Here is a 26,809-nt window from a genome sequence, read left to right on the forward strand (position 1 = left end):
AATAATGCAAATGAGTGGGAGAGGTATAAAAGGAAGAGGCAGGAGGTCAAGAGAGAGGTGCAAGAGGTGAAAAAGAGGGCAAATGAGAGTTGGGGTGAGAGAGTATCATTAAATTTTAGGGAGAATAAAAAGATGTTTTGGAAGGAGGTAAATAAAGTGCGTAAGACAAGGGAACAAATGGGAATTTCAGTGAAGGGGGCTAATGGGGAGGTGATAACAAGTAGTGGTGATGTGAGAAGGAGATGGAATGAGTATTTTGAAGGTTTGTTGAATGTGTTTGATGATAGAGTGGCAGATATAGGGTGTTTTGGTCGAGATTTGTGCAAAGTGAGAGGGTTAGGGAAAATAATTTGGTAAACAGAGAAGAGGTAGGTAAAAGCTTTGCAGAAGATGAAAGCCGGCAAGACAGCGGGTTTGGATGGTGCAGTGGAATTTATTAAAAAAGGGGGTGACTGTATTGTTGACTGGTTGGTAAGGTTATTTAGCGTATGTATGATTCATGGTGAGGTGCCTGAGGATTGGCGGAATGCTTGCATAGTGCCATTGTACAAAGGCAAAGGTGATAAGAGTGAGTGCTCAAATTACAGAGGTATGAGTTTGTTGAATATTCCTGGTAAATTATATGGGAGGGTATTGATTGAGAGGGTGAAGGCATGTACAGAGCATCAGATTGGGGAAGAGCAGTTTGGTTTCAGAAGTGGTAGAGGATGTGTGGATCAGGTGTTTGCTTTGAAGAATGTATGTGAGAAATACTTAGAAAAGTAAATGAATTTGTATGTAGCATTTATGGATCTGGAGAAGGCATATGATAGAGTTGATAGAGATGCCCTGTGGAAGGTATTAAGGATATATGGTGTGGGAGGCAAGTTGTTAGAAGCAGTGAAAAGTTTTTATCGAGGATGTAAGGCATGTGTACGTATAGGAAGAGAGGAAAGTGATTGGTTCTCAGTGAATGTAGGTTTGCAGCAGGGGTGTGTGATGTCTCCAAGGTTGTTTAATTTGTTTATGGATGGGGTTGTTAGGGAGGTGAATGCAAGAGTTTTGGAAAGAGGGGCAAGTATGCAGTCTGTTGTGGATGAGAGAGCTTGGGAAGTGAGTCAGTTGTTGTTTGCTGATGATACAGCGCTGGTGGCTGATTCATGTGAGAAACTGCAGAAGCTGGTGACTGAGCTTGGTAAAGTGTGTGAAAGAAGAAAGCTAAGAGTAAATGTGAATAAGAGTAAGGTTATTAGGTACAGTTGGGTTGAGGGTCAAGTGAATTGTGAAGTAAGTTTGAATGGAGAAAAACTGGAGGAAGTGAAGTGTTTTAGATATCTCAGAGTGGATTTGGCAGCGGATGGAACCATGGAAGCGGAAGTGAATCATAGGGTGGGGGAGGGGGTGAAAATTCTGGGAGCCTTGAAGAGTGTGTGGAAGTCGAGAACATAATCTTGGAAAGCAAAAATGGGTATGTTTGAAGGAATAGTGGCTTCAACAATGTTGTATGGTTGTGAGGCGTGGGCTATGGATAGAGTTGTGCGCAGGAGGGTAGATGTGCTGGAAATGAGATGTTTGAGGACAATATGTGGTGTGAGGTGGCTTGATCGAGTAAGTAATGATAGGGTAAGAGAGATGTGTGGTAATAAAAAGAGTGTGGTAGAGAGAGCAGAAGAGGGTGTTTTGAAATGGTTTGGTCACATGGAGAGACTGAGTGAAGAAAGATTGACCAAGAGGATATATGTGTCAGAGGTGGAGGGAACGAGGAGAAGTGGGAGACCAAATTGGAGGTGGAAAGATGGAGTGAAAAAGATTTTGAGTGATCGGGGCCTGAACATGCAGGAGGGTGAAAGGCATGCAAGGAATAGAGTGAATTGGAACGATGTGGTATACCGGGGTCGATGTGCTGCCAATGGATTGAACCAGGGCATGTGAAGCGTCTGGGGTAAACCATGGAAAGTTCTGTGGGGCCTGGATGTGGAAAGGGAGCTGTGGTTTCAGTGCATTATTACATGACAGCTAGAGACTGAGTGTGAACGAATGGGGCCTTTGTTGTCTTTTTCCTAGCACTACCCCGCACACATGAGGGGGAAGGGTGTTGTTATTCCACGTGTGGCGGGGTGGCGATGGGAATGAATAAAGGCAGACAGTATGAATTGTGTACATGGGTATATATGTGTATGTCTGTGTGGGTATATAGATGTATACATTGAGATGTATAGGTATGTATATTTGCGGGTGTGGACATGTATGTATGTACATGTGCATGTGGGTGGGCTGGGCCATTCTTTCGTCTGTTTCCTTGCACTACCTCACTAACACGGGAGACAGTGACAAAGCAGAGCAGAGCAAAGCAAAGCATTTAGTATATACAGTATCTGGGTGTATTCGAATATTTTGAATTTCTGGCTTCTAGACTGTTTGGAGAAGTCAAACTAATTTTATAAAGATTTTTAATTGGATGAAGCTGGCTGTCTTTTGCACATGCTCAATTCATTCATTGTCTGCAGGCATTAGAAATGTTAAGAACCACCCATTGGACAGATATCTACAAAGTGTGTTTAGGAGCTGGGTAGTGTTGCTTATTTCAACAGTCTGATTGATCATGATAATTATTTAGAGGTAGATGAGCCCCCAAAACCAATAAAAGATAATGTACATCTAGAGGAACTTGACTTTTTTATTGCTAAATTGAGCAGAATAAAAGTGCTTTTTTGTGTGGAGGGAAGAAACATATTTTTTATTGCTAAATTGAGCAGAATAAAAGTGCTTTTTTGTGTGGAGGGAAGAAACATAATCATAATGTTGGGAACGTTCTTGGTAAGGAATAATTTTTTTTGTTTATATATATCAAAGATATATCAGAATATCTATGTGATATTCAAACATTTTTCACACAATTTTGATTTTTCAAAATCATCTCTTTTATCCCTGGGGATAGGGGAGAAAGAATACTTCCCACGTATTCCCTGCATGTCGTAGAAGGCGACTAAAAGGGGAGGGAGCGGGGGGACTGGAAATCCTCCCCTCTCGTTTTTTTTTAATTTTCCAAAAGAAGGAACAGAGAAGAGGGCCAGGTGAGGGTATTCCCTCAAAGGCCCAGTCCTTTGTTCTTAACGTGACCTCGCTGACACAGGAAATGGTGAATAGTATGAAAGAAAGAAAAGATCTCTATATCAAGTTAGAGTAGTATGGAAATATTTATTATTCAAAGAAAATATTTTTGGAAGCTTTTGTGTAATTATGAACTTTTGAAGAGGCTTTAACTTGTAACCTTTTTGCATTTCAGAGCATTCAAAATCTAGGCAAGGTTGTAGCCAGAATATTCATTATGCAGGCAGCAGATGACTTAGAGGCTATATTGCCTGAAGGTAAGTTTTCATTGTAACTTGTAGCTTCTATTTTGCTAATAAGACTCAAATTTTATTTGATAGTTTAGCATATTATCTTTTATCATTATGAACTACTCGTAGTAAAGTTTTGGAGCTGCTGTGATGAATTGCTTACGTCAGAACGTTATATTTCTTTATAAGTATATATCTTGTTTGCAAAGAATCACAGATTAGCCATAGAGGCATCAGTATAAGTTCTTATGTATTTGGGAAGAGTAATCATTATTTATTGCAATGGGTTTATCCTTTTTAATAGCGTGATAACTGTGCACAAGTGCGTATTGGCTTATCATTATCATATCTAAGTCATGATTTGGATTGCAGGCTATTTTTGTGTCACAAGTGGAGAAAACAGATTAAAAGGCTGTAAAGACTGACTTTCCTGTGTTTAGACATATGTAACTTTTGGTGCCTTCCAGGCCATGATTGACCTGTGTTTAGATGGAATATTCTTTGTGACGACAGGCTTTAGAGTTTACTCTTTAGTAACTGATGTGGCATGGGCTAAATTGCCCCAGTCACAGCTATTTTGGGTGAAGAGAAAACAGCATAAAAAAAAGGAATGAACAAAGTAATTGGAGCTCCTCTTGCGTTTTTAGATTTTACTCTTAGAGATAGCATAGTTATCAGAAGAGGAAAAGAAATGAGAAGGAAGAATGTTATATGGCTTTGCTTTTTAAGGAAAGAAGGAGGTATCATATTGGTCAGTCCTCATGTGGCTGGTTAGCATACAAGACATTCCACAGTTACCAAGCCTTGATGGCAGGGACATGCACAGGCAGCATATGAGGGCAGAGGCTGATATGATATCTATAGAACAGGGAGGGGGCAGCATCATCATGGTGGACAAAAAGGGGTGGTAGGAGAGACGTTTTGTCATGAGAAATAATGAGACAAAAGGCTTTTGATTTCACTCTAGACATTAGAGAGGTAGAGGAAGAACTCAAGTTGTTCTGTCCCATGTATGCCTCTGAAACTCATGAATGTTCTGGCCCGAATACTCCAAAAGCTCTTTCACTCCATCCCTCCATCCCCTTTGCTCCTACCTCTTCTGACATATCAATCTTCTCAGCTAGTTTTTTCATCTTCTCCATATGTCTAAACAAAAATTTGCCCTCGCTGATCATCTCTCTTGGTCAGAGTGCACTTACTACCTAAGCTCTCTGTTACGTTGTCATTCCTTACAAGGTCAGTTTTCCTCACAATATTGGTATTTTTGTAAGTGTTTTTGTTACAGACAAATGATGACTGATGGTTTTCTATGGTAATGGCTGTTATCTTACAAGAATGATGTAGCAACAAAAAATATTATGTAACGTGAAGGTACAGATCTCATGCAGGTTTAGGCCAGTCCTTAATATGTTTCCTTGACATTTCCACTGGTTTAGGCCCGGCTTTAATATCTGGAAACAAGTGTAGGATACCACTGCAAGTATGAATGGTGGTGTACTTTGCCTTGAGGCAGAGGCAGCCATTTCAAAAAATGGTTCTCATAAAAGATGAAGTGCTTCCAGTAAAGAGGTTCTCATTTAAGTTCAGATGCTGAATGAGGGTTAATGAGTGATGTTTTACTAGAATGAAGTAAAGACTTGAATAATGTGAAGTTTCTCATGTGTTTATATGACATGTTAGGTTTGGCTGTAATCGAACTTTCATTCATATCTTTTTATTATGTTTATAAGGGAATGTCTCAAATGGTGAATTAGTGTATTATGAGAACTCTTTGTAATTTTGTTATACAATTTAAAACTATAAAGATTGAATATTTTCTTATTTCAGATCTTGAAACACCAATAATGACATCGAGCATTCAAGTGAAGGTGTACAAACGACGGTGGTGGATCTTATTCTTGTTTGCAGGGTTGGGATTTATGCAGGTGACAATTTTTGTCTGAGTTTGAATATTGAGATATCCTAGGAGCAAACATATGAATAGTTTTGAAGTAAAAAGACTTAATGCTTAGGTTCTACAACTGTTCATCTGATTATCAGTCATTGCCTCCTCATTAACCTCAGTATTTTATTTAGAATTAAAAGGTGGATTTTCCTGTATAGGGAACAAAAGCATGTTTCAGTGCCAAGACTCCCTTGCTTGTGTGTGGTTGCGTGCCCTGAACTAAGACGTACTGTACAATCTTTAATTGGTTAACTTTTTCTTTTATGCCATGAAACATATTAAGTCATATGAATTACAATCAGAGTGGGGGTAAATGTACTGTGTGAGAAAGGATGTGGTGGTGTGTGTGAAGAAGCAGCAGCAGTATACATAGATACAATATTGACATGAATTCATATCAATTTTTAATTTGATTTTCTTACATTGTTCTTACCAAGTGTACCCCTATTTTATAACAGTAACAAATAAAACTTTCAAATTAGTGTGGTCCCTCTGGCAGGCACACTCAAATCTGGTGGCAAGTGTTCAGATGATGAATATTTTATTTATTTATAATTACTTAAGGACCAGTTTCAGTGATTCCTGTTGTACCCATGAACTTTTCATGGGAAGTACAGTCTTATCCAATTTGGTCTCCCACTTCTCCTCGTTCCCTCCACCTCTGACACATATGTCCTCTTTGTCAATCATTCCTCACTCATTCTCTCCATATGACCAAACCATTTCAAAACACCCTCTTCTGCTCTCTCAACCACACTCTTTTTATTACCACACATCTCTCTTACCCTTTCTTTACTTACTTGATCAAACCACCTCACACCACATATTGTTCTCGAACATCTTCTTTCCAGCACATCCACCGTACTCCGCACAGCTCTGTCTATAGCCCATGCCTCGCAACCATATAACATTGTTGGAACATTTATGTATTATTTATGTATTATTTATTTGATGAATAAATGATATATAAACGTTTGACAGTTTCCTGGGTGATTATATGAGTATGAAATGATTAAGAAATGGTTCAAATGCATCCGGGTAATTGTATGAGTATGAAATGATTAAGAAATTGTTCAAATGCATCCTTTAGCTGTAACATAGGTCATAAGAAATACACCATCTAACAAAACCAGCAGATGTAAAGGTCACCCTTGAGTTTATGACATTTGCTTCTGTGGATGGAAGGAAGGACATGTCCTATGAGGGTGTGTGTGCCTCTGTACTAATTAAGTGGGGAAGGGGAGTTGCATTATCATGGAATAATCCAGACCTTTATCAGAAGATCAGAAGCTGTAAATAATGTCCTAATTTGCTATTAACATCACTTTCATCATTTTTTATTAGTCCTTTTTATTTCTTTATTTGTTTTATGAAAGATTGCATTATATGAAGATGTAAACTATCAGCATATTCGTCTCACCACTCATTCCTCCTTATCTTCTTACTTTGTCACCCCCTTACTCACCACCCCAGTCATCTCTTGCTCCTTCACCTCAGGCCATTAATAAATGCTAGGATATTCCTTGGTTCATATCTTACAGAGAGAGAAGATTGACAGCGCTGACTTTTCCTGGATAGAAGTGGGGGTGGCTGTACAGAGAATGATGAGAATGATAACCTGGAATGTGTGATAGAATAGAGGAAATGGAGATAGTCATAATGAGCCTTTTGGAAGAGTTTAAGATAGTGTTAGTCTGTTTTAAGGATCAGGTTGATCAGAATAGCAGAAGTATTAGATGAATACACAGAAGTGTGATTTATGTCTGACAGTGGTTGGAATTCTGTTCATGTGTAATTTAATGACTTTTAGCAGTGTTTTGCAAAAGATTTGATAGGGCAAGGTCACAAGACAACAAAAGGCTGGTGTTCTGAAAAAGGGCAACTATGCATAAATATGCCAGTTCTCATGATACCTTTTAGTATCAAACAGGACGCAATTCTTAATTATACTTGTGTTTAAACCTGTGCCCGTCAAAAATGGGGTGAGGCATTGTTCTGGGCTTAAATGGCTTGGGTAGTACACCGATACCGTGGCTATCTAAGGGGTCTGATAATTGATTGATCTGTTTGTCAGTAACTCATATCCCATTTTTGTATTTATCAACTGTAGCAGTGGAATACATGTGCCTTTAGCTGTCTTTTTTTGTGCTTTTCAGTGTGCAGTATGGAACACTTGGGGACCAATCACCTCTTCTGTAAAACTAGCTTATCCTCAATGGGATGATGCTGAAATTGCTCTGCTTTCTATGTGGGGGACAATCACAATGATCATGGGACTTGCACCAATGACTATACTACTCCAAACAAAAGGTATACTTCTAGATGAGAACCCATGGAGCTGTATTAGATGAAAATACGCTATGCAGACTAAACAAATGAATGTTCATGATTATGTGGTAGCTCATATAAGATACTCTGGTCATCCCTTACTTGCAACAGGAAAAAGAATTTGTTTGATTATCATTTGAATCCTGCCTCTCTTTTTCTTTGTGGAGATGAGCAAAACTGATAACACTGCATTCCTTGCACTTAGTAATTTATTTTGGTGATATATGATTTGGAGCATTATTTTTCTATCCATCATTAAGGAATAAGTGACTGTTGGGAGGGATAAGATCAGGGAAAATGTGAGATTAATCAAAATGAAAATAGATGGAACATTGATAGAAATTAAGAGAACTTATTGAAATTTTATCTAAGCAGGAAAGATTTATCTTACTTTCACTGTTATAGTTGAAACATACAGACACTCATGATTGAGTGCTGTGCCAACATAAAAGAAATATAAACAAACAGACTACACACTGGGCAGTCGTGATGCTGATGTTCAGCATCCATGTAAGCAGTCATTGTGCATGGTCCCTTGCAGTATTAATTTTTGGTGTACAGTACATCTACTATAAATCTTGGCAGCTAGGGGATGTAAGGTGAGGTTTTCATAGGTTCCTTGATTTCTACAGGTGTTTCCCCTACTTTAATGTTTATAAACTCTACATATTCCTGATATTCATATCCCTTCTATAATGTCATAAGATAAAGAAAATGCTGAAAATTGTGCAGTGCCAGTCCACATTACTCCTACTTGGTGCATAAAGATATAGATTGATGTGGTTAAACTGATGCCTTTACTTTACTGAGTACTTAAAGGTATTCTAAATGGTGAATTACAAATTCAGTAAATCACAACAGTAAATGAGTTTGTAACTGTCATCTTCTGTGGGAAGAAGATACTTTGGTGGGATCATCTCTGTGCAGTATATTTTAATGTACAGCACACAATATTTATCTATCTGTGTACAACCTGCAATTTTAGGGGCTGAACAACATGATTTATAGTCTTCCCTATTTCAGGTAATGGACTTTGATATAGATATGCCAACTATCCATCTTTTTATCTGTCTGTTATCTTTAATTTTGTTCTGATTAATGTGGGGTGAGTCAGGTGCATTTGTGAACCTTTATTTGGAAAGAAGCACAGAGCTGAGCTCAGCAGCAGATTTTTACGAAAGGGCAGGGATGCCCAGATCTTAGGAAAAGAATTGCTGCCTTACCATACAAAGAGGGCCAAGTATCTTTGCAAAAGGTACAAAAGATGGATTTATGGCAGGGATGTTTTATGTCAACTTGGTTATTTAGTCTGTATATTGATGGTTTGGTGAGGGAGGTGAATGAGGGGGTCTTAGAGAGAGGGATGGGTCTTCAGTCTCTGATGTTGGGGGCTTATGGTAGATGAGTCAGTTACTCTTTGCTGATGACATGGTGCTTGCTGCATATTTGAGTGAGACACTTCAGAAGCTGGTTGCTGAGTTTTGAAGAAAAGAGAAAGTTTAGAGTAAATGTAAGTAAAACCAAGGTTTAGCTTGGAAAAATACAAGTTAGCTGGAGGAAGTGGAGTATTTTAGATACCTGGAAGCAGATGGAGTAGACAGTAAGTTATAGGGTGGGTGCAAGGGCACTTCATGTGCACTCTGTTAATTCTCACCCCAACATAGGCTATACAGATGGTGAATAGAGTTAGATGAGTGATGATAAACACAAGGAAATTTGCTGTGGACATGCATAATAAAGGAGTAACTATGTAAAAGGGATGTCTGTTGAATTTGCTGACTGAAGAGCTGAGTTCTTGAATGAGGAGGAGCATCTCCATGAGTCTCCTGCATGTTATAGGGGAGAAGTTTGTCACTTAAATATCTAAAGATGGTTAGGAATGACAAGTCCTCTTCTTCCTTTTCTTTAAACATGTTTGCCATTTCCCAGGTGAGCAAGGTAGCACCAGTAACAAATGAAGAAATGCCTCGCACCAGTAACAAATGAAGAAATGCCTCATTTGCTTATCCTTTCTGTTGCTTTCATTCATGATATACTGAAAATATGATTATGAAAATTATTTCATAATTGCAAAACCACAGTGAGAAGATTGCTACAGCTCTGGATTATCTCATCATTTTGAGTGCACGTTGTAGTGTATAAATCTTGTGTTTCATATTTCCATTATTGTTAAGAACTGCAGTATCAAATTAAATATTGTTACAGGTATTCGTGTGTCTTTGGTGTTAACAGCTTTCTTAATGGGACTTGGAACTGCCCTAAGATGTATTACCACAGAAGAAAAGCCCTTTACGCTGTAAGTTGATCTTAAGTTGTGAAGTTATTAGATATGCCTTTGAAACATCTGTCTTTCATGATGAAACTGTCTTTATTTCATACTGTTTTCTTCCATCATTGTAGTTTAGAATGAACTCAAGTAAAAACTCTTGATATTTTGGAAAATAGTGGTAGATGCAAGGGAAAAGTGAAGAGTGTGTGGTTTTAAACAAAACAGTAAAAATTGTGAATATGAATAATCCTTTCATGTTTGGTGAATCTCTCTCCTACATTGGCTGATGACACTGGTTGCGTTGAGCAGAATTTCGCATGCTTCCTGGTTGATGATGCATATTAAGTCATAACTGGATTTTGTGTTTTGTGGTTAACAAAGCTTTCACTAAGGCCGCTGCAGACATAAGGCTAGTCTTAAGCCAAGTAGGCAGGTCTAAGCCACCAGTAGTGGTTATGTTATAGCAATCATAAGCACATTATGCTGTCAGGCTGATGCTGCTATGTAACTCCTTTGCTCTCATGCTGCTATATTGCTGCAGTGCTGGTATGCTGTCATGTTGGTTTGTTACTGTTGTGCTGGTATATTGTTATCCTGATGCTTGCTGCTATGGGGAAAATGTAAGGTAATTTGTAGTTTAGATAACCATGTGGTAGGATCATTTCAGTGCAACCTGCATTGTCAGCCAGCAAAAGTATTAAAAGAAAAGAAGTTTTAGGAAAATGATAGATAAGATCTATGGCAGAATGTTTAGCTAGTTTTGATGGAGGCAAATAGGTATTGTGTGGATGGCTGTATGAAAAATGATGTACATGATGAGATATGAACTAGCTGGTGAGGGAGGAGGATTTTTTGTGAACGGTTATATACTCAAAGAGATGTCAGTAATAATTTAGTGGATTTTTAGTTGGAAGAGCTTCAAATAGGGACAGAAAAGAAGACATTTGAAAGGATGTGGTAATGTCCCTGAAAAATGGAAGAACTCGAGGTGGATTTAGAACAATGAATATGATTGTGGAGAGGGATGTCAAAGCAGTTACATGGAATTGGGAACTATATATGCTTTGTTTAGATATCTAAATGGCATGATTGCTGTTAAATTGAAGTAATGCTTAAATTTAACAGCTTTTGTAGATACCTTTTTCATACTATGTTTACAGACAGTAGAACATTGCTCCACTTAAGAAATAACTCGATATATAATTTACTAATTTCCACATATGTTTTGCAGTTTAGCTCATGCTGGGGCTGTACTTAATGGTTTTGCTGGAATCATCATTGGGGCTGCTCCATCCTTAATCTCCTCCAGATGGTTTCCACCAAATGAGCGGACAACTGCTACTGGTAAGTGCTTGGATTGTTTTATTCTTTCTCATTGGTTTATGCTTTTATGTATGGGACATTGCAGTATTTTAACCCTCAGACACAAGCAAAATTGTAGTTTTGGAATCGTGATGTGGATGAAACAATAAGGCCTTCAGATTTTCTGTTTCGTCATTATCAAATAAGAGATTTTATGTGCAAGTAAAGGATATGTACAGTGAATGAGCTAAAATAATTTATATTGCTGTGGTACAGCAACAAAGTTAATGCATAGTTAGATTGTGGAAGCAGTAGTGTGGTGATGGGGCAAGGGTGTACAATTATCACATTGTAGACAAATTCATTGATGACATTTATCATAGTGTATGAAAGAAATGTAAGTGTAAAGCATATGTACAAGTGAGTTAATGCAACTTATATGGCCTTGGTGTAGTTCTAAAGTTGATATGTAGATCAAATGGTAGGAACATAGGTGGTGGAGCCACCATAGGGGGTGGGGGAGCCATATTAAACAGATCCACGAAATCACAATGTATTATTACTGTATATTCATATTACTTATATTTACACACATTTACATGTGATTTTACACTAGAGTCACTTATAGAGTGGTAGTCATGAAAAATATCACCTATAGTGACCAAGGTAACACTTATCAGCCATACAAATGTCGAAATATTAGTGAGGGAGATTTGAACAAAGCCCACTGTATATGACGGGTCCTGTTGCCTATCATATGAGTCATGATGACACTCGATGCTTAAGGTTTGATGTATGGGATGTTTCCTTTCTGTCCTCTAAATCATAAGTATGATTAGCTACAGATGACACCTTTTTTTTCATGTGTTAGCTGGTGCATATCCTTGCTTCAAGCTTAGGAATTTTGCATTTGTGTTGAGCTCTGTGGTACGGTGTGCAGCTTCTACTGTGTGTGTATGTGAGATTCCATTAATTATAGTTAGGAAAGGGTGTGGAGATAACATAATTGTTCTCAAAATTAAAACCCTCATTGGTTGTTTGACTTAATGACTTGTGTGGCAGTTGAGTGGCATTTATCTGCTTTGACCAATTTACTCTGGCACACTCTAACAGGAAAGTAAATGAACCAAAAGATATGGTATGTATTTGTATCATAACCCTATAATGCATGCCATGATATCATTATAACTTCATGGTAACAATCCTTTTACATCAGCCCCAGGGTGCTGTATGGGTCTCCCCCAATTGACAGCCCCCTACATTAAAGTTTACATCTGCCCATAGTTGGGATAATTATATAGTAGATATTAATATTGGATAAACAGATTGAAAGTCAGCATAGTTGTATGCTGAGTTGGTTACTGAACTAATTCAACTCTTCAGTAGATGTAGTGTGGCAAACAGTTAAAAAACAAGATTATAAGGTTTAGCAGGGCTAAGGGACAGGTTAATTTGGGTGTGAGCTTAAAAGTGAAAATTTAGAGAAAATGAAGTGTATTGGGTACCTGGGAGTGGGTACAGTAGTAAATGAAACCACGAAGTGGAAGTGATTCACATGGTGGATGAGGGTGTGGAGGTTATGGGAGCATTGAGAAATGCATTGTTATCTGGAAGGTGAAAATAGGTGTGTTTGAAGGTCTAGTATTCCCAGCATTGTTGTACTAAATGCAGATGAGAATATGTTGGAAATGTAAAGGGTAGAAGAGTCATTGGGTCCCTTGATAGAATAATGAACGATAGAGGTGTAAGTATGGAAGTGAAGTGAGGATTAAGGGATAGCATAGTCCTTCCAACCCTGACTTATTCAGCTGAAACGTGGTCATGGAATGAGTTGCAGAGGTTAAGAATCCAGGCTGTGGAAATGAGCTATTTGAGAAGAACATGTGGTGTGACTAGATGGAAAGAAGAAAGAACTGAAGAGGTGTATGAGAGATGTGGTATGGCAGGGAATGCAAAGGAAATGAATTGTGGAGTGGTAGAATGGTTGAAACATGATACTTTGAGGAGGTTTGGACATGTGGAAAGAATGCAAGACTGGAAGTTTACAAGGAGAGTGTATGATAGTACAATTAATGGAGTTGGTATGAAAGGAATACCACCTGTGACATGGATAGACAGAGTGGAGGATTGCTGGAGGGAAAGAAATGGTGGAAGAATGCAGGGGATGGTGTATACGAGGCATGCATGTAAGGACCGGGATAAGTGGAGGCTCTTTTGCTGTGGCTACCCCTTGATGGGAGTTCCCAGAGGGAATGGGCATCAGAGATATAGATAGATAATATGTAATATGAGATGGTTTGAAATATGTGTAGAAATTTTGTTGAGTATTTCATAACTTTCAACATGAAAGGTATTAAAGGTCATATTGAAATTGTGTTAATGATTTATATATTGCACTAATTTACATGGAAATATTTTAAAGAAATGATGTGTAAGAATCTTTACATGGTACATAATGTTTTTTACCTAATGTGTGTATTTCAGGAATTGGTTGTACCTTTAACCAATTAGGCAATGCTGGAGGATTTTTCTTTGGTCCATGGCTAATTCATATGCCTAAGAATTTTACTGACTATCCACATTTTGAGGCCAATAATAGTGATATAGATGATTTAAGAAGAAGCATTTGGGACTACATGTGGATTAGTAAGTAATTCTTTGTATTTCTGTACAAAATCTTCTCTAGTGAGTAATTTCCCATTAAAAGAGAAATTCTTTCTGTACTTTAGTCTTTCTACTTATCACATTTCTTTTCATTGTTTATCTTTCACCTTGTTATTTTTATGGAGATACTTTATCTCGTATAGTTTTTCTCTTTCTTGATACTAATCACTTCATCCATATTGTATATACAGAGTAACTAATTTTACTTTTATTGGTTTAATCATTTTAATCATATTGGTAAAACCATGTCTCATGTGAGGATGAACCTCAGACTTGGAATTATTTAAACATTCATACAGATGTTGATTCATCAACTATAGTTTCAACAGTGTTTCTTCATGCATATTTGCCATTTTTTGCATTAGCAAGGTAGTGCCAGGAACAGTCAAAGAGATGGCCTCATTCAGTCACATCCACTCTTTAGCTGTCATGCATAAGGTACTGAAATCAGAGCCCGATTTATGCATTCAGGTTGCATAGTCCTTTCTGTGGTTTCCCCCGACTGCTTCATAAGCCCTGGCTCAGCCCATTCACAGCACATCATTTATAAACCATATTGCTCTTATTTGCTATATCCCTTGCATGCCTCACACCCTTCTGCATGTTTAGGCCCTGAGCCTTCTAAATATCTTTCACTCCATCCTTCCTACTCCTCCTTGGTTACCCCCTTTTCCATGTTCCTTCCACTTCTGATGTGTATACCTTGTGAGTCATAATTTCCTTACTCATCCTCACCATATATGCAAACCATTTTAGTGCACTGTCTTAAGCTTTTTCATATGTGCTCCTCTTAATACCAATGGATTTTTCGTATGCTTCCTCTACTACCACACATCTCTCATACTCTACCATTTCTTACTAGATCAATCCTACTAACATTACATATTGTCCTCAAACATTTCATTTCCAACAAATTCATCCAGTCCTTTACAATTTTGTGTGAGGCTCATGCTTGCATCCATACAACACTGACAGCTGTTGTGTACTGATTACTTGACGTGAGGGCAAACAGTTAATGATAAATTTGAGCAATTTAGAAAGCTTATGACAAGAAGCTTATTGATTTTATTAATTTCAGCTGCAGGCCTGTGCATTTCCCTTTTAATTGGGGTGTTAGCATACTTCCCAGACAAGCCTCACAAACCTCCTTCATATACTTCTTTTATCCACGAACAACCCAGGCCATTTGTGGAAGATTTTAAAACACTTATAAGGTTGGTGCTTTCTGATTTCCTTCAGTGGAGTTCGGGTATAATGTGTTCCTGAAAGAAATTTGTACATATTGTTGATTTAGAGTTACTGTTGATTTAGAGTTATTTTTATTGTCAGTAACTTGTAGCTACTTACAGAGTTGTTCTTAGTAAGACTGCATTACTAACAGAGAGACAGTTATACTTCTTCTTGGTGAAGACTGAGTCACCATTGAGTAGCTAAGCTTTTATTGAACATATGAATGCCCTCAGCCTTTAGCCAAGGACATAAAATGAATTTAAGCAAGGACCATATTAAGAAATGTAAAGAAGTACTTTTGCAGTACAAGAGTGGTGGATGAATGGAATAGAATGGCTGAGGATATGATAATGCAGACAGCATGAATAAATTTAAGTTGTATGATAGTAGAGTACATTCAAGAGATGGGCCCCCCATACAGTACAAAGGAATACTGACACATGTGTGAAACCCATCTATATTTTCTGAAACTGGTCTCAAAAAATAAAATGTACACAAGTGTCAGTGCTAACTGGTCCCATGCATGGAGAGAGCCGGATGTATATATTTTTAATCATTGTTTTCTTGTTGATCTTCGCATCAGAGAATATCACACTTATTGATATGGTCATCATAAGCAATCATAGATATCTTTTAAGTAATTGTTGTACATGCATGATTTACACTTAACAGTGTTTATGTTTTTTCCTAAATTTTCTTCATATCTTGCTGGAAAATTACAGCTGGGATTGTTTAGCATAATTTAGTGTAGATATGTAAACATTTAGATAATGCTGCTTCTCTCGGGGCTTTGGACTAAAAGTTTGTTAATATACTTCAGCAACAAAAATATTTGGTTACTGGTGGTGCCATACAGTATTACTCTTGGGATCAACGTGGCTTGGTCCAGTGTCCTCGACATCAATCTTGCTCCTTTTGGTGTCTCTCAGGTTAGTTCTTTAAATGGGTAGCCTCTTATACTGTATGTGCATTGTGTAGTAGTTTATGAAATAATTCTATCATTTTCTCAAGTTTATTACTTATAGTTATTTTTCCCTTTTTGTTTTTGTGTTTATCTGTTTTATCTAGCAAAATAATAATAATGTCCTATATGCCTTCTTGCATTATATACAGCAGGGTGATGCATGCATCTGTACAGGTTTGTAAGGATTCCTTCATCAAAATATCTCTTGGAAATTCATGCCTCCAGTGAGTTCTCCCTTTAGCTTTTCTCCTCTTTAGTACCATCTGTCATCATTGAAGCACACTTCATATTTAGTCTCCATATTTGCTCTTTTCTCATTCCCATGCCTTATCTGTACTTCATGAATTATTTCGTGAACACTGTGTGCTTCCTTATTCTTCACTCAGTCATACCCCTACACTTGCAGTTCTTCTCTTCCTTAATTACCACAACATTGATAAATCATATTCATACTGTAATGACAGGTAATCTAGTAAACAGCTACCCCCTCCTCCAGCCAGTTTTAAATCCATACCATCACAAAAATGTGTGCTGTGTGTACCATTTCCCCTTTACCCATTCACGAGACATTATGGAGATTTGTGTTGCTTGGTAAAGGGGACCTATGAACCTATGAACATCTTTCCAAGCTTTCATTTGTTTTCTAAGACCTCTTCAAGGGAGATAACAGAGTAATATCACATAAAGGTATATGAACAAATTTAAAAGGAACAATGCTCCTGGCCTACCCACCACTACTTTCGGAACAAAGTTGCACTTGATTCACCGGCCCTTTAGGAACATGGTGCTTACCTAGTGCAATACCTTTGTGGATCAACATTAATCAAGCACATTTATGTCTTCCCTTTTTTGTGCTTTTTTCATATTGCTTTTATGTATTCATTTGTTGCAAGAGATGTAATGACCTTGCTTTTATTTGATTTATTGCTGGTTTTCTGTATAAGTTATCCTTTTCATTCTTTTTGTTATATCAGACTATTGAAAAAGTAATAATATAGACCTAATATTTACCTAACCAGTAGAAATAATGCATTTTCTCAAAACTTGTAGACCTTTGGCTTTCAAATGGCATTCTCTGACGACAGTGTGATGCAGTCTTTGCTAGCCTTCAAACCTGGCACCTGAGCCTCAGCTTTCATAAGTTTAGTTTTCTTTAGCTTCTTTTTCCAGTAAAGGCTGGTTTTATCACACTTCCATACCTGATCAGGTGTGTTACCTTTCTCCTCTACAATTTTCTAGAGTTCCACTTTTCACACACTGCAGCATTACATCATCTCTTGAAGCCTCACCTGGCAGGATCACATTTCTCAGGCTGACATGTCCAATCAAATTATGAGGCCAGCCCTGGCTAGCAGTAAATTTTTGTGTTGATGTTATTGGTGTTAGGAGTGCATGTCATTTGTGTGTTGTATGTGATATGTAGAATGGTTGGTGTTTTGTTCACTGGGAGTGGTTCAGGGTGACAAGGGTATAGGTTTAAAAAGAGCTAGTGAAGAATTCTTTAGAGATGCAGATTTTTTGTTCTTGGTAAGACTTTGTTCCAATTATTTAATGTAGTGTTGCATATTTATTGTTGCTTTTGTGGTGTTAGGATGTTGTGAAGTGATCATTTGCTTATGAAAATAGCTATAAGTTGTGGGTAGCTGTAGGTAATGGGTGGTCATGAAGGAAGAGATTGAAGATTGATATTGTGATAGGTGTTTAAATTCAGTTTTCCTGTTTTGTGCCAACTACATTTCCTTCATCTCTTTGTTAGGTTCTTCCATTATGCATAAATTATTAATCACCTTCATGTGCAGAAAAATAAATGAAAAACAATATAATAAATGAAAATCTTATGGAACATTAGCATCATCTTAAGTTTGAAACATTCAAAACAATAATCAATAACATTATACAGCAATCTGCATTTTTCATATTCATGTTTCAATGAACTTCTCTTCAGTAGGTTCTTACGTAATGCTCGATTTAATAATCAAATACATTTATATTTGTTATATTTATGATAGATAAATGTACATGATATTTTTCTTTCGTCTGTTTCCTTGCGCTACCTCGCAAACGCGGGAGACAGTGACAAAGCAAAAAAAAATCAAAAATGAATTTATTTATGATAGATAAATAATTTTTTTTTTTTTTTTCGCTGTCTCCCGCGTTTGCGAGGTAGCGCAAGGAAACAGACGAAAGAAATGGCCCAACCCACCCCCATACACATGTATATACATACGTCCACACACGCAAATATACATACCTACACAGCTTTCCATGGTTTACCCCAGACGCTTCACATGCCCTGATTCAATCCACTGACAGCACATCAACCCCAGTATACCACATCGCTCCAATTCACTCTATTCCTTGCCCTCCTTTCACCCTCCTGCATGTTCAGGCCCTGATCACACAAAATCTTTTTCACTCCATCTTTCCACCTCCAATTTGGTCTCCCTCTTCTCCCTTGATTATCAAATCAAGCATTACGTAAGAACCTACTGAAGAGAAGTTTATTGAAACATGAATATGAAAAATGCAGATTGCTGTATAATGTAATTGATTATTGTTTTGAATGTTTCAAACTTAAGGTGATGCTAATGTTCCATAAGATTTTCATTTATCATATTGTTTTTCATTTATTTTTCTGCACATGAAGGTGATTAATAATTTATGCATAATGGAAGAACCTAACAAAGAGAACTATAGGAAATATATATGAAAAACACAATGCCCCTGTCATTTTACCAATTATATTTTGAATGTTTTCAACTGAGAAATGCTAGTTCTCAGTAAAACTTCCTTAATTTTTCTGAATATGTAAATGGTTATCAATTCTTGCACTCTTTGTAAGAATGTATTTGAAAGATGCAACTAGCTTTACCATTTTATGGATATATGCTGAATGTTTTTAACTGATCATTGGTAATACTTCCATTTTTTACCTATTTTCTACTGTATTTTTCTTGATAAGAGCTTACTGAACAGAAGTTTTTGGTAAAAATATATGAAAAATACAACTTACTATCTTTTTATTGATAAGTTGACTTGAAAGCATTATGAAAAAAGCAAACAAAAATAGCTGGAATATAACAGAATGATACAGTTTATGCCACCCATATTGCCTAATTCATGTTCCAGTGAAGTAGTAGAAACATTATTTGTTCAAATAGAAGAAAGTATATTGTAACCAGACATCAGTTCAGCCCATCCATTCTGAGAGCCTTCATGCTCGCAATTTTAGTGTCACAATAATGACACTGAACACATACTGCTCAGTTGCCCTATGCTTTCCCTACATAGACACACACATTACTACACTTTATGACCTGTGGACCTATGCAGTGGATATGATCAACTTCATTAGTGCTACGGAAACCCCATATGGATAGAGAGGACTTCTAAGGCAGGAAGTAAGTTAGCAAGTATTCACTTTTTTACTTGCGCGTTTTTCCCATCTTGGTGAGGTAGTACCAGGAACAAGTGACTTGAGTCTGAGGAAAAATCCTTGCTTGGCTTCTTCCTCTGTTCAGCTTTTTGGAAAGTTCAAACTGGAGGAAAGGATTTCCAGCCCCTCCCACCCACCCACTCCCAGTTTCCACTAATTATAAATAGCATTCTTTTACATGCAAGAGATATGTGGTTTGTATTCTTTCTCCCCTGCTCACTATATGTATTTGTTTACTCTATGTGTGTGTTGATTGTATATATGGTCATTTGATGGTATTAGTGTATTTCAGAAATACATTTTACTTTTGCGATGTTGAATGTAACCATGCATCACTTTTTTCAAACCTTGAATTCTCGATGATTTCAAGAATTAGATTTTAAATTTCTGATGACTTCAACAATTAAATTTTTCTTTTTTATTGATTTTTTGCCCCAAAAATATAGATATGTGGGATATTCATTTTGCTTGTCATTTTTATTGAAAGTTAAAATCACTTTTTTATTAGTTATTAGTAAGTATACTTCTTAATATAGACTTTTATGAATTATTTTCCCTGTCCTGTAGTGTTACATATATGCTTCATGTCCAGTTGTCTTTTATTCATGGTAATAACATCGAAAGTGAGTTATCTTTTTTGTTAATGTATGTAAATATTTTGTTTTATACATAAAGTAGTGAATGCTTTGATATGCTCATTTTTTGCAGGATGAAGCCAGCTGGCTAGGCGTTTATGCAACATGTGGTGGTGTTGTAATGGCCATATTAGGTTCAAGGCTCTCTGACCTCTTATTCGGATATTTGAAGCTGACAATTATATCACTAATGGTATTAGCAACTGGTGGATTTACTTGGTTCCTTTTGCTGATGAATGAGTGCCTTCCTTTCAGTAAAGGTATCATTATTTATTTCACAATCTTTTATTTCTGTTGTCTTACAAAATAAGTTTTCCTTATACCTCTGTAACCTCTGAGGCAAAATCTTTCATATAGGTTAAATTGAAAAGATTTCATTTTGATATAAGTATACATAAGTAAGCAGTAAAAGTGATATTTTGATTTTTTTGGTGTAGGTTTGTTAAAGCTGTTAATCTTCATCATAATACTGGGAGGGGAGTCAGTTGTATGCTGATGACACAGCATTGGTGGCATACTTAAGAAACTGCAGAAGCTGATGTCTTAGTTGAGAGACTATGTGAAAAGAAGTTGAGAGTTATTGTAATATAAATAAAATTGAGGCTATGAGATGTAACAGGCAAGAGGGATAAGTTGTTTGGAGTGTGAGTTTGAATGAAGAAAATATGGAGGAAGTGGAGTGTTTTAGGTACTTGGGAGTGGATGAAAAAGCTAAGACCCTACGTGCATTGAAAAGGATTTTGAAAGAGGGCAAAGATGGGCATGTTTGATGGTATAATAGTCCCAGCAGTGGTGTTTGGATGAGTCATATGCAGTAAATGCAGAAGTTTGAAAGAGGATGGCTGTGATAGTTATGAAATATTTGAGGACACTTTAAGTGTAAGGAGGATTGATCAAGTAGGAAATGACAAGGTAAGCCGAGTATGTTGGAGAGAACTGAAAAAGGATGTACTGAAAAAGTTTGGATGTTTGAAAAGGATAGACCAAGAGGACTTTCATGTCAGAAAAACAAGGAGAGGGAGACTGAGGACGAAATGGAAAGATGGAGTGAAACATGATTTGAGTTATTGTGGCTTGAATATGCAGGATGGTGTGGGACATAAATGGGATAGAAAGAATTGTGTAATGTTGTATACATGGGGTGACTTGCTGTCAGGATAGAAAGAATTGTGTAATGTTGTATACATGGGGTGACTTGCTGTCAGTGGACTGAACCAGAGCATTTCAAGTGCTTGGAGAAACTATGTTCCAGTGCATTATACATGAGAGCAAATGGAGTGCCATTTCTGTGTCTTTTCCTGGTGCCACCTTGTGAATGTAGAAAATTGTGCTTACGAGTGAAAAAATTATAATAACACTTTTCTCCAGCAATATGCAGAAGTGGTTCCTTTACTTATGTTGATGTATCTCTGTACTTTCCCTCAGAACTTTGTTTCATTCATTAAACACCTCATTTTTCTGTACATTTCATTCACTCCTCAATTATTTACTTTTAAAAATTACCATCTTACACTAATTGTTTCTTCATACTTTTACCTTTTTTTTTGTATTTCACTTTCTCGTCTGTGGTTATGATGCCCAGATTGCTCCTTTTCTCTGTTTTGTACTGTTTCTGACTTAGGAACATCTTTCCACTTTAGCATTCTTCAGTTATGTACTTTATCAAATGTGTTATTATTTAATTGAATGAGACTGCAAAATGATAAGTTTTATGGTTTACTCTCATTGCCTAATTGTGTAATATCTTTCCCCAGTTCAGTTGTTCATCAGTGTAATCATTGGATCATCCTTCAATTATGCTTGTTCACCACTGTTTTTTGAGTTGGCAGTGGAGCTGGCATATCCAGTTTCAGAGGGTTTGGTAGGGGCATTCCTTACAATGTCCTGGAATATAGTTGCTGCTATTTTCCTTCTTACAATGCAAACACCTTTTGTTAAAAGTAAGTTCCATACGTGGAAAGTACTATCTTTGAAGTTTGCATTTGTATTGTATTTTGTTATCAGATTTATTGCCTCTGTTTCTCTGTGCATTTTTTCTCGGTAGCAATTGATCAAGTTCTTAATCCCATACATGCCTGGTGGACACTCACTTTAATGATGTTATATTAATCATATTTGATCATATAATGCTCAGATTTGACAGTGTAGTAAATGAGGACATTGAGAGAGCAGAGATGAGGCAACACGTATAGAAATATAATCGTAAAAGCTGCGCAAACCTTAACAGTTGTTTATGGTACCATAGATTGTTTATGCTTCAGCTGCAGAGTAGAAAATAGAATGCCATTAAGTATACATTGCAGCTTCAGTGAAAGGGATGATTTTGCAGACTTGCAGTCCCCTGCCCCAATCCCAAAGGCTGACAGGGAAGGAATACCCAGCTCTCTTGGGTAGACGTGATACCCGGCAATCTTAAATGTAATGAACAAATGACCTACTAGGTGATATGCACTGAGAGGTAAGGGAGACGGTAGTACAGGTTAAGAGAGTCATTTGTTCCCCTAGTAGAAGAATGAAAGGGAGAGGTTAGTAGGCAGCCACCGACCAATGGAGATATATTGCAGGTACTACTCACTGAGAACAATGGAAGTAAGGGGAGTGGGGGAGGAATGGGATGTATTTAGGGAGTCAGTGATGGATTGCGCAAAAGATGCTTGTGGCATGAGAAGAGTGGGAGGTGGGTTGATTAGAAAGGGTAGTGAGTGGTGGGATGAAGAAGTAAGAGTATTAGTGAAAGAGAAGAGAGAGGCATTTGGACAATTTTTGCAGGGAAAAAATGCAGTTGAGTGGGAGATGTATAAAAGAAAGAGACAGGAGGTCAAGAGAAAGGTGCAAGAGGTGAAAAAAAGGGCAAATGAGAGTTGGGGTGAGAGAGTATCATTAAATTTTAGGGAGAATAAAAAGATGTTCTGGAAGGAGGTAAATAAAGTGCGTAAGACAAGGGAGCAAATGGGAACTTCAGTGAAGGGCGCAAATGGGGAGGTGATAACAAGTAGTGGTGATGTAAGAAGGAGTTGGAGTGAGTATTTTGAAGGTTTGTTGAATGTGTTTGATGATAGAGTGGCAGATATAGGGTGTTTTGGTCGAGGTGGTGTGCAAAGTGAGAGGGTTAGGGAAAATGATTTGGTAAACAGAGAAGAGGTAGTGAAAGCTTTGCGGAAGATGAGAGCCGGCAAGGCAGCAGGTTTGGATGGTATTGCAGTGGAATTTATTAAAAAAGGGGGTGACTGTATTGTTGACTGGTTGGTAAGGTTATTTAATGTATGTATGACTCATGGTGAGGTGCCTGAGGATTGGCGGAATGCGTGCATAGTGCCATTGTACAAAGGCAAAGGGGATAAGAGTGAGTGCTCAAATTACAGAGGTATAAGTTTGTTGAGTATTCCTGGTAAATTATATGGGAGGGTATTGATTGAGAGGGTGAAGGCATGTACAGAGCATCAGATTGGGGAAGAGCAGTGTGGTTTCAGAAGTGGTAGAGGATGTGTGGATCAGGTGTTTGCTTTGAAGAATGTATGTGAGAAATACTTAGAAAAGCAAATGGATTTGTATGTAGCATTTATGGATCTGGAGAAGGCATATGATAGAGTTGATAGAGATGCTCTGTGGAAGGTATTAAGAATATATGGTGTGGGAGGAAAGTTGTTAGAAGCAGTGAAAAGTTTTTATCGAGGATGTAAGGCATGTGTACGTGTAGGAAGAGAGGAAAGTGATTGGTTCTCAGTGAATGTAGGTTTGCGGCAGGGGTGTGTGATGTCTCCATGGTTGTTTAACTTGTTTATGGATGGGGTTGTTAGGGAGGTAAATGCAAGAGTTTTGGAAAGAGGGGCAAGTATGAAGTCTGTTGGGGATGAGAGAGCTTGGGAAGTGAGTCAGTTGTTGTTCGCTGATGATACAGCGCTGGTGGCTGATTCATGTGAGAAACTGCAGAAGCTGGTGACTGAGTTTGGTAAAGTGTGTGGAAGAAGAAAGTTAAGAGTAAATGTGAATAAGAGCAAGGTTATTAGGTACAGTAGGGTTGAGGGTCAAGTCAATTGGGAGGTGAGTTTGAATGGAGAAAAACTGGAGGAAGTGAAGTGTTTCAGATATCTGGGAGTGGATCTGGCAGCGGATGGAACCATGGAAGCGGAAGTGGATCATAGGGTGGGGGAGGGGGCGAAAATTCTGGGGGCCTTGAAGAATGTGTGGAAGTCGAGAACATTATCTCGGAAAGCAAAAATGGGTATGTTTGAAGGAATAGTGGTTCCAACAATGTTGTATGGTTGCGAGGCGTGGGCTATGGATAGAGTTGTGCGCAGGAGGATGGATGTGCTGGAAATGAGATGTTTGAGGACAGTGTGTGGTGTGAGGTGGTTTGATCGAGTGAGTAACGTAAGGGTAAGAGAGATGTGTGGAAATAAAAAGAGCGTGGTTGAGAGAGCAGAAGAGGGTGTTTTGAAGTGGTTTGGGCACATGGAGAGAATGAGTGAGGAAAGATTGACCAAGAGGATATATGTGTCGGAGGTGGAGGGAACGATGAGAAGAGGGAGACCAAATTGGAGGTGGAAAGATGGAGTGAAAAAGATTTTGTGTGATCGGGGCCTGAACATGCAGGAGGGTGAAAGGAGGGCAAGGAATAGAGTGAATTGGAGCGATGTGGTATACCGGGGTTGACGTGCTGTCAGTGGATTGAATCAAGGCATGTGAAGCGTCTGGGGTAAACCATGGAAAGCTGTGTAGGTATGTATATTTGTGTGTGTGGACGTATGTATATACATGTGTAAGGGGGGGGGGTTGGGCCATTTCTTTCGTCTGTTTCCTTGCGCTACCTCACAAACGCGGGAGACAGCGACAAAGTATAATAAAAATAATAAAATACTACTCACCTGGGTATTAGGAGGGTTAGCTATGGCTCTGTAGTGAGCTAGCACTTCATTTATTAGTTGGTAGGCAGCTACCAACAAATGGAAGAATTTTACTGTACTATCCACCTGGGTATCAAGAGGTTTATTGACACCTAAGTAGTGACAAAGCACTTCACTGGTTGTCAAGTTGCTCTCATCTGATCCAGGTAGCTGTCTCTTCTTTCTGCCTCACCCACACATGTACTGCTGGCATTCTGTCCACAAACACAGTCTCTCTTTGTCACATGTAAAATTTAACTCGCACAGATCATTCTTCATAATGTTAGATTTCCCTGTGGCAGATGTCATGTGCTAGCCCTGATTTTTGGGAAGATGGTAGGAGCAGTATATGAAAGTAATAGGTAGGAACTTTAAACAGGAGCATTAGGTAGTAGTCGGTATGAAAATTAGGTAGGAGCCTCAGCAAATACTGCGCCAGAGTTGCCCTTTGCCAGTGGCCAGTTAAGGGTGAGGCACTAAAGGCTTAGAAGTGGCGCTGGAGGTCACTAGTAATAGATACTCTTTTGCTGTGACCACCCCCTTGAGGGAGCTCCTAAAGGGAATGGGTGTGAGAGATATAGATAGAGAGGAGATTGATAGGTAGGTGCAAGTATAGAAGTGAAATCCTCCTGACCTTGATTAATGTAGCTGAAATGAATTGTTTCAGGGGTTTGTATGACATATTTAGTATGGCAGGGAATGCAAAGGTAATGAATTGTGGTGTGTTAGAGTGGGTAAAATGTAATACTTTGAGGTGGTTTTGGCATGTGGAAAGAATGACAGATGGGAAGTTTATGATTGTATGATTAAAGGGGTTGATGTGAGAGGAAGACCACCTGTGTCATAGGGAAATAGAGTGGGAGAGAAATAGGAAAGAATTCATGGAATGGTGTATGCAAGGGAGGTATATATGGACAGGGATAAGTGAAGACTCTTTTGCCTTGATGGGAGTTCCTTGTGGAAATGGACATCAGAGATATAGATAGATAGGGTACCTCAAAATATGGAAAGTACAGGATAGGGTTGCAACAAAATATGATTCACAAGTTTAGGGTTCCTTCAGTAAATAAAAAAGGTTGAAAGCCATTGAACTAGTGCATAATGTAAGTTATACCTTAACTCTTAAAAGAAGTACATGTCTTTTGATTGTATTAAACTTGTTTATGGTCACATGTGATATGTAATGATTATCTATCATTCTCCTATAATGAAATATTTTTCTTTTATTATGCATTCTTTAGTAGATATGAAGAATATAGTTTAAACATCAGATGGAATGAGTATTTTGAAGGTTTGTTGAATGTGTCTGATGACAGAGTGGCAGATATAGGGTGTTTGGGTCGAGGTGGTGTGCAAAGTGAGAGGGTTAGGGAAAATGATTTGGTAAACAGAGAAGAGGTAGTAAAAGCTTTGCGGAAGATGAAAGCCGGCAAGGCAGCAGGTTTGGATGGTATTGCATTGGAATTTATAAAAAAAGGGGGTGACTGTATTGTTGACTGGTTGGTAAGGTTGTTTAATGTATGTATGACTCATGGTGAGGTGCCTGAGGATTGGCGGAATGCGTGCATAGTGCCATTGTACAAAGGCAAAGGGGATAAGAGTGAGTGCTCAAATTACAGAGGTATAAGTTTGTTGAGTATTCCTGGTAAATTATATGGGAGGGTATTGATTGAGAGGGTGAAGGCATGTACAGAGCATCAGATTGGGGAAGAGCAGTGTGGTTTCAGAAGTGGTAGAGGATGTGTGGATCAGGTGTTTGCTTTGAAGAATGTATGTGAGAAATACTTAGAAAAGCAAATGGATTTGTATGTAGCATTTATGGATCTGGAGAAG

The 26,809-nt window shown here is 37.9% G+C and overlaps 1 protein-coding gene across 5 annotated transcripts in view; it reads left to right on the forward strand.

The window, feature by feature from the left end:
- LOC139765936 (solute carrier family 49 member 4 homolog) overlaps positions 1-26,809 on the forward strand; it is a 41,272-nt gene that overhangs the window by 9,048 nt on the left and 5,415 nt on the right. For 3 of the 5 annotated variants that reach the window (XM_071693925.1, XM_071693924.1, XM_071693923.1), the window contains exons 2-11: positions 3,266-3,347; positions 5,148-5,245; positions 7,422-7,575; positions 9,799-9,889; positions 11,094-11,206; positions 13,649-13,810; positions 14,907-15,042; positions 15,879-15,987; positions 20,167-20,353; positions 21,848-22,033. In XM_071693925.1, coding sequence (XP_071550026.1) covers positions 3,308-3,347; positions 5,148-5,245; positions 7,422-7,575; positions 9,799-9,889; positions 11,094-11,206; positions 13,649-13,810; positions 14,907-15,042; positions 15,879-15,987; positions 20,167-20,353; positions 21,848-22,033 — 1,276 coding nt within the window. In that variant the 5' untranslated portion in view covers positions 3,266-3,307. The remainder of the gene's footprint in view (positions 1-3,265; positions 3,348-5,147; positions 5,246-7,421; positions 7,576-9,798; positions 9,890-11,093; positions 11,207-13,648; positions 13,811-14,906; positions 15,043-15,878; positions 15,988-20,166; positions 20,354-21,847; positions 22,034-26,809) is intronic. The other 2 variants (XM_071693927.1, XM_071693926.1) reach the window with 1 other exon arrangement.

Source organism: Panulirus ornatus, chromosome 56, assembly GCF_036320965.1.
Source record: "Panulirus ornatus isolate Po-2019 chromosome 56, ASM3632096v1, whole genome shotgun sequence".
NCBI lineage: Eukaryota > Metazoa > Arthropoda > Malacostraca > Decapoda > Palinuridae > Panulirus > Panulirus ornatus.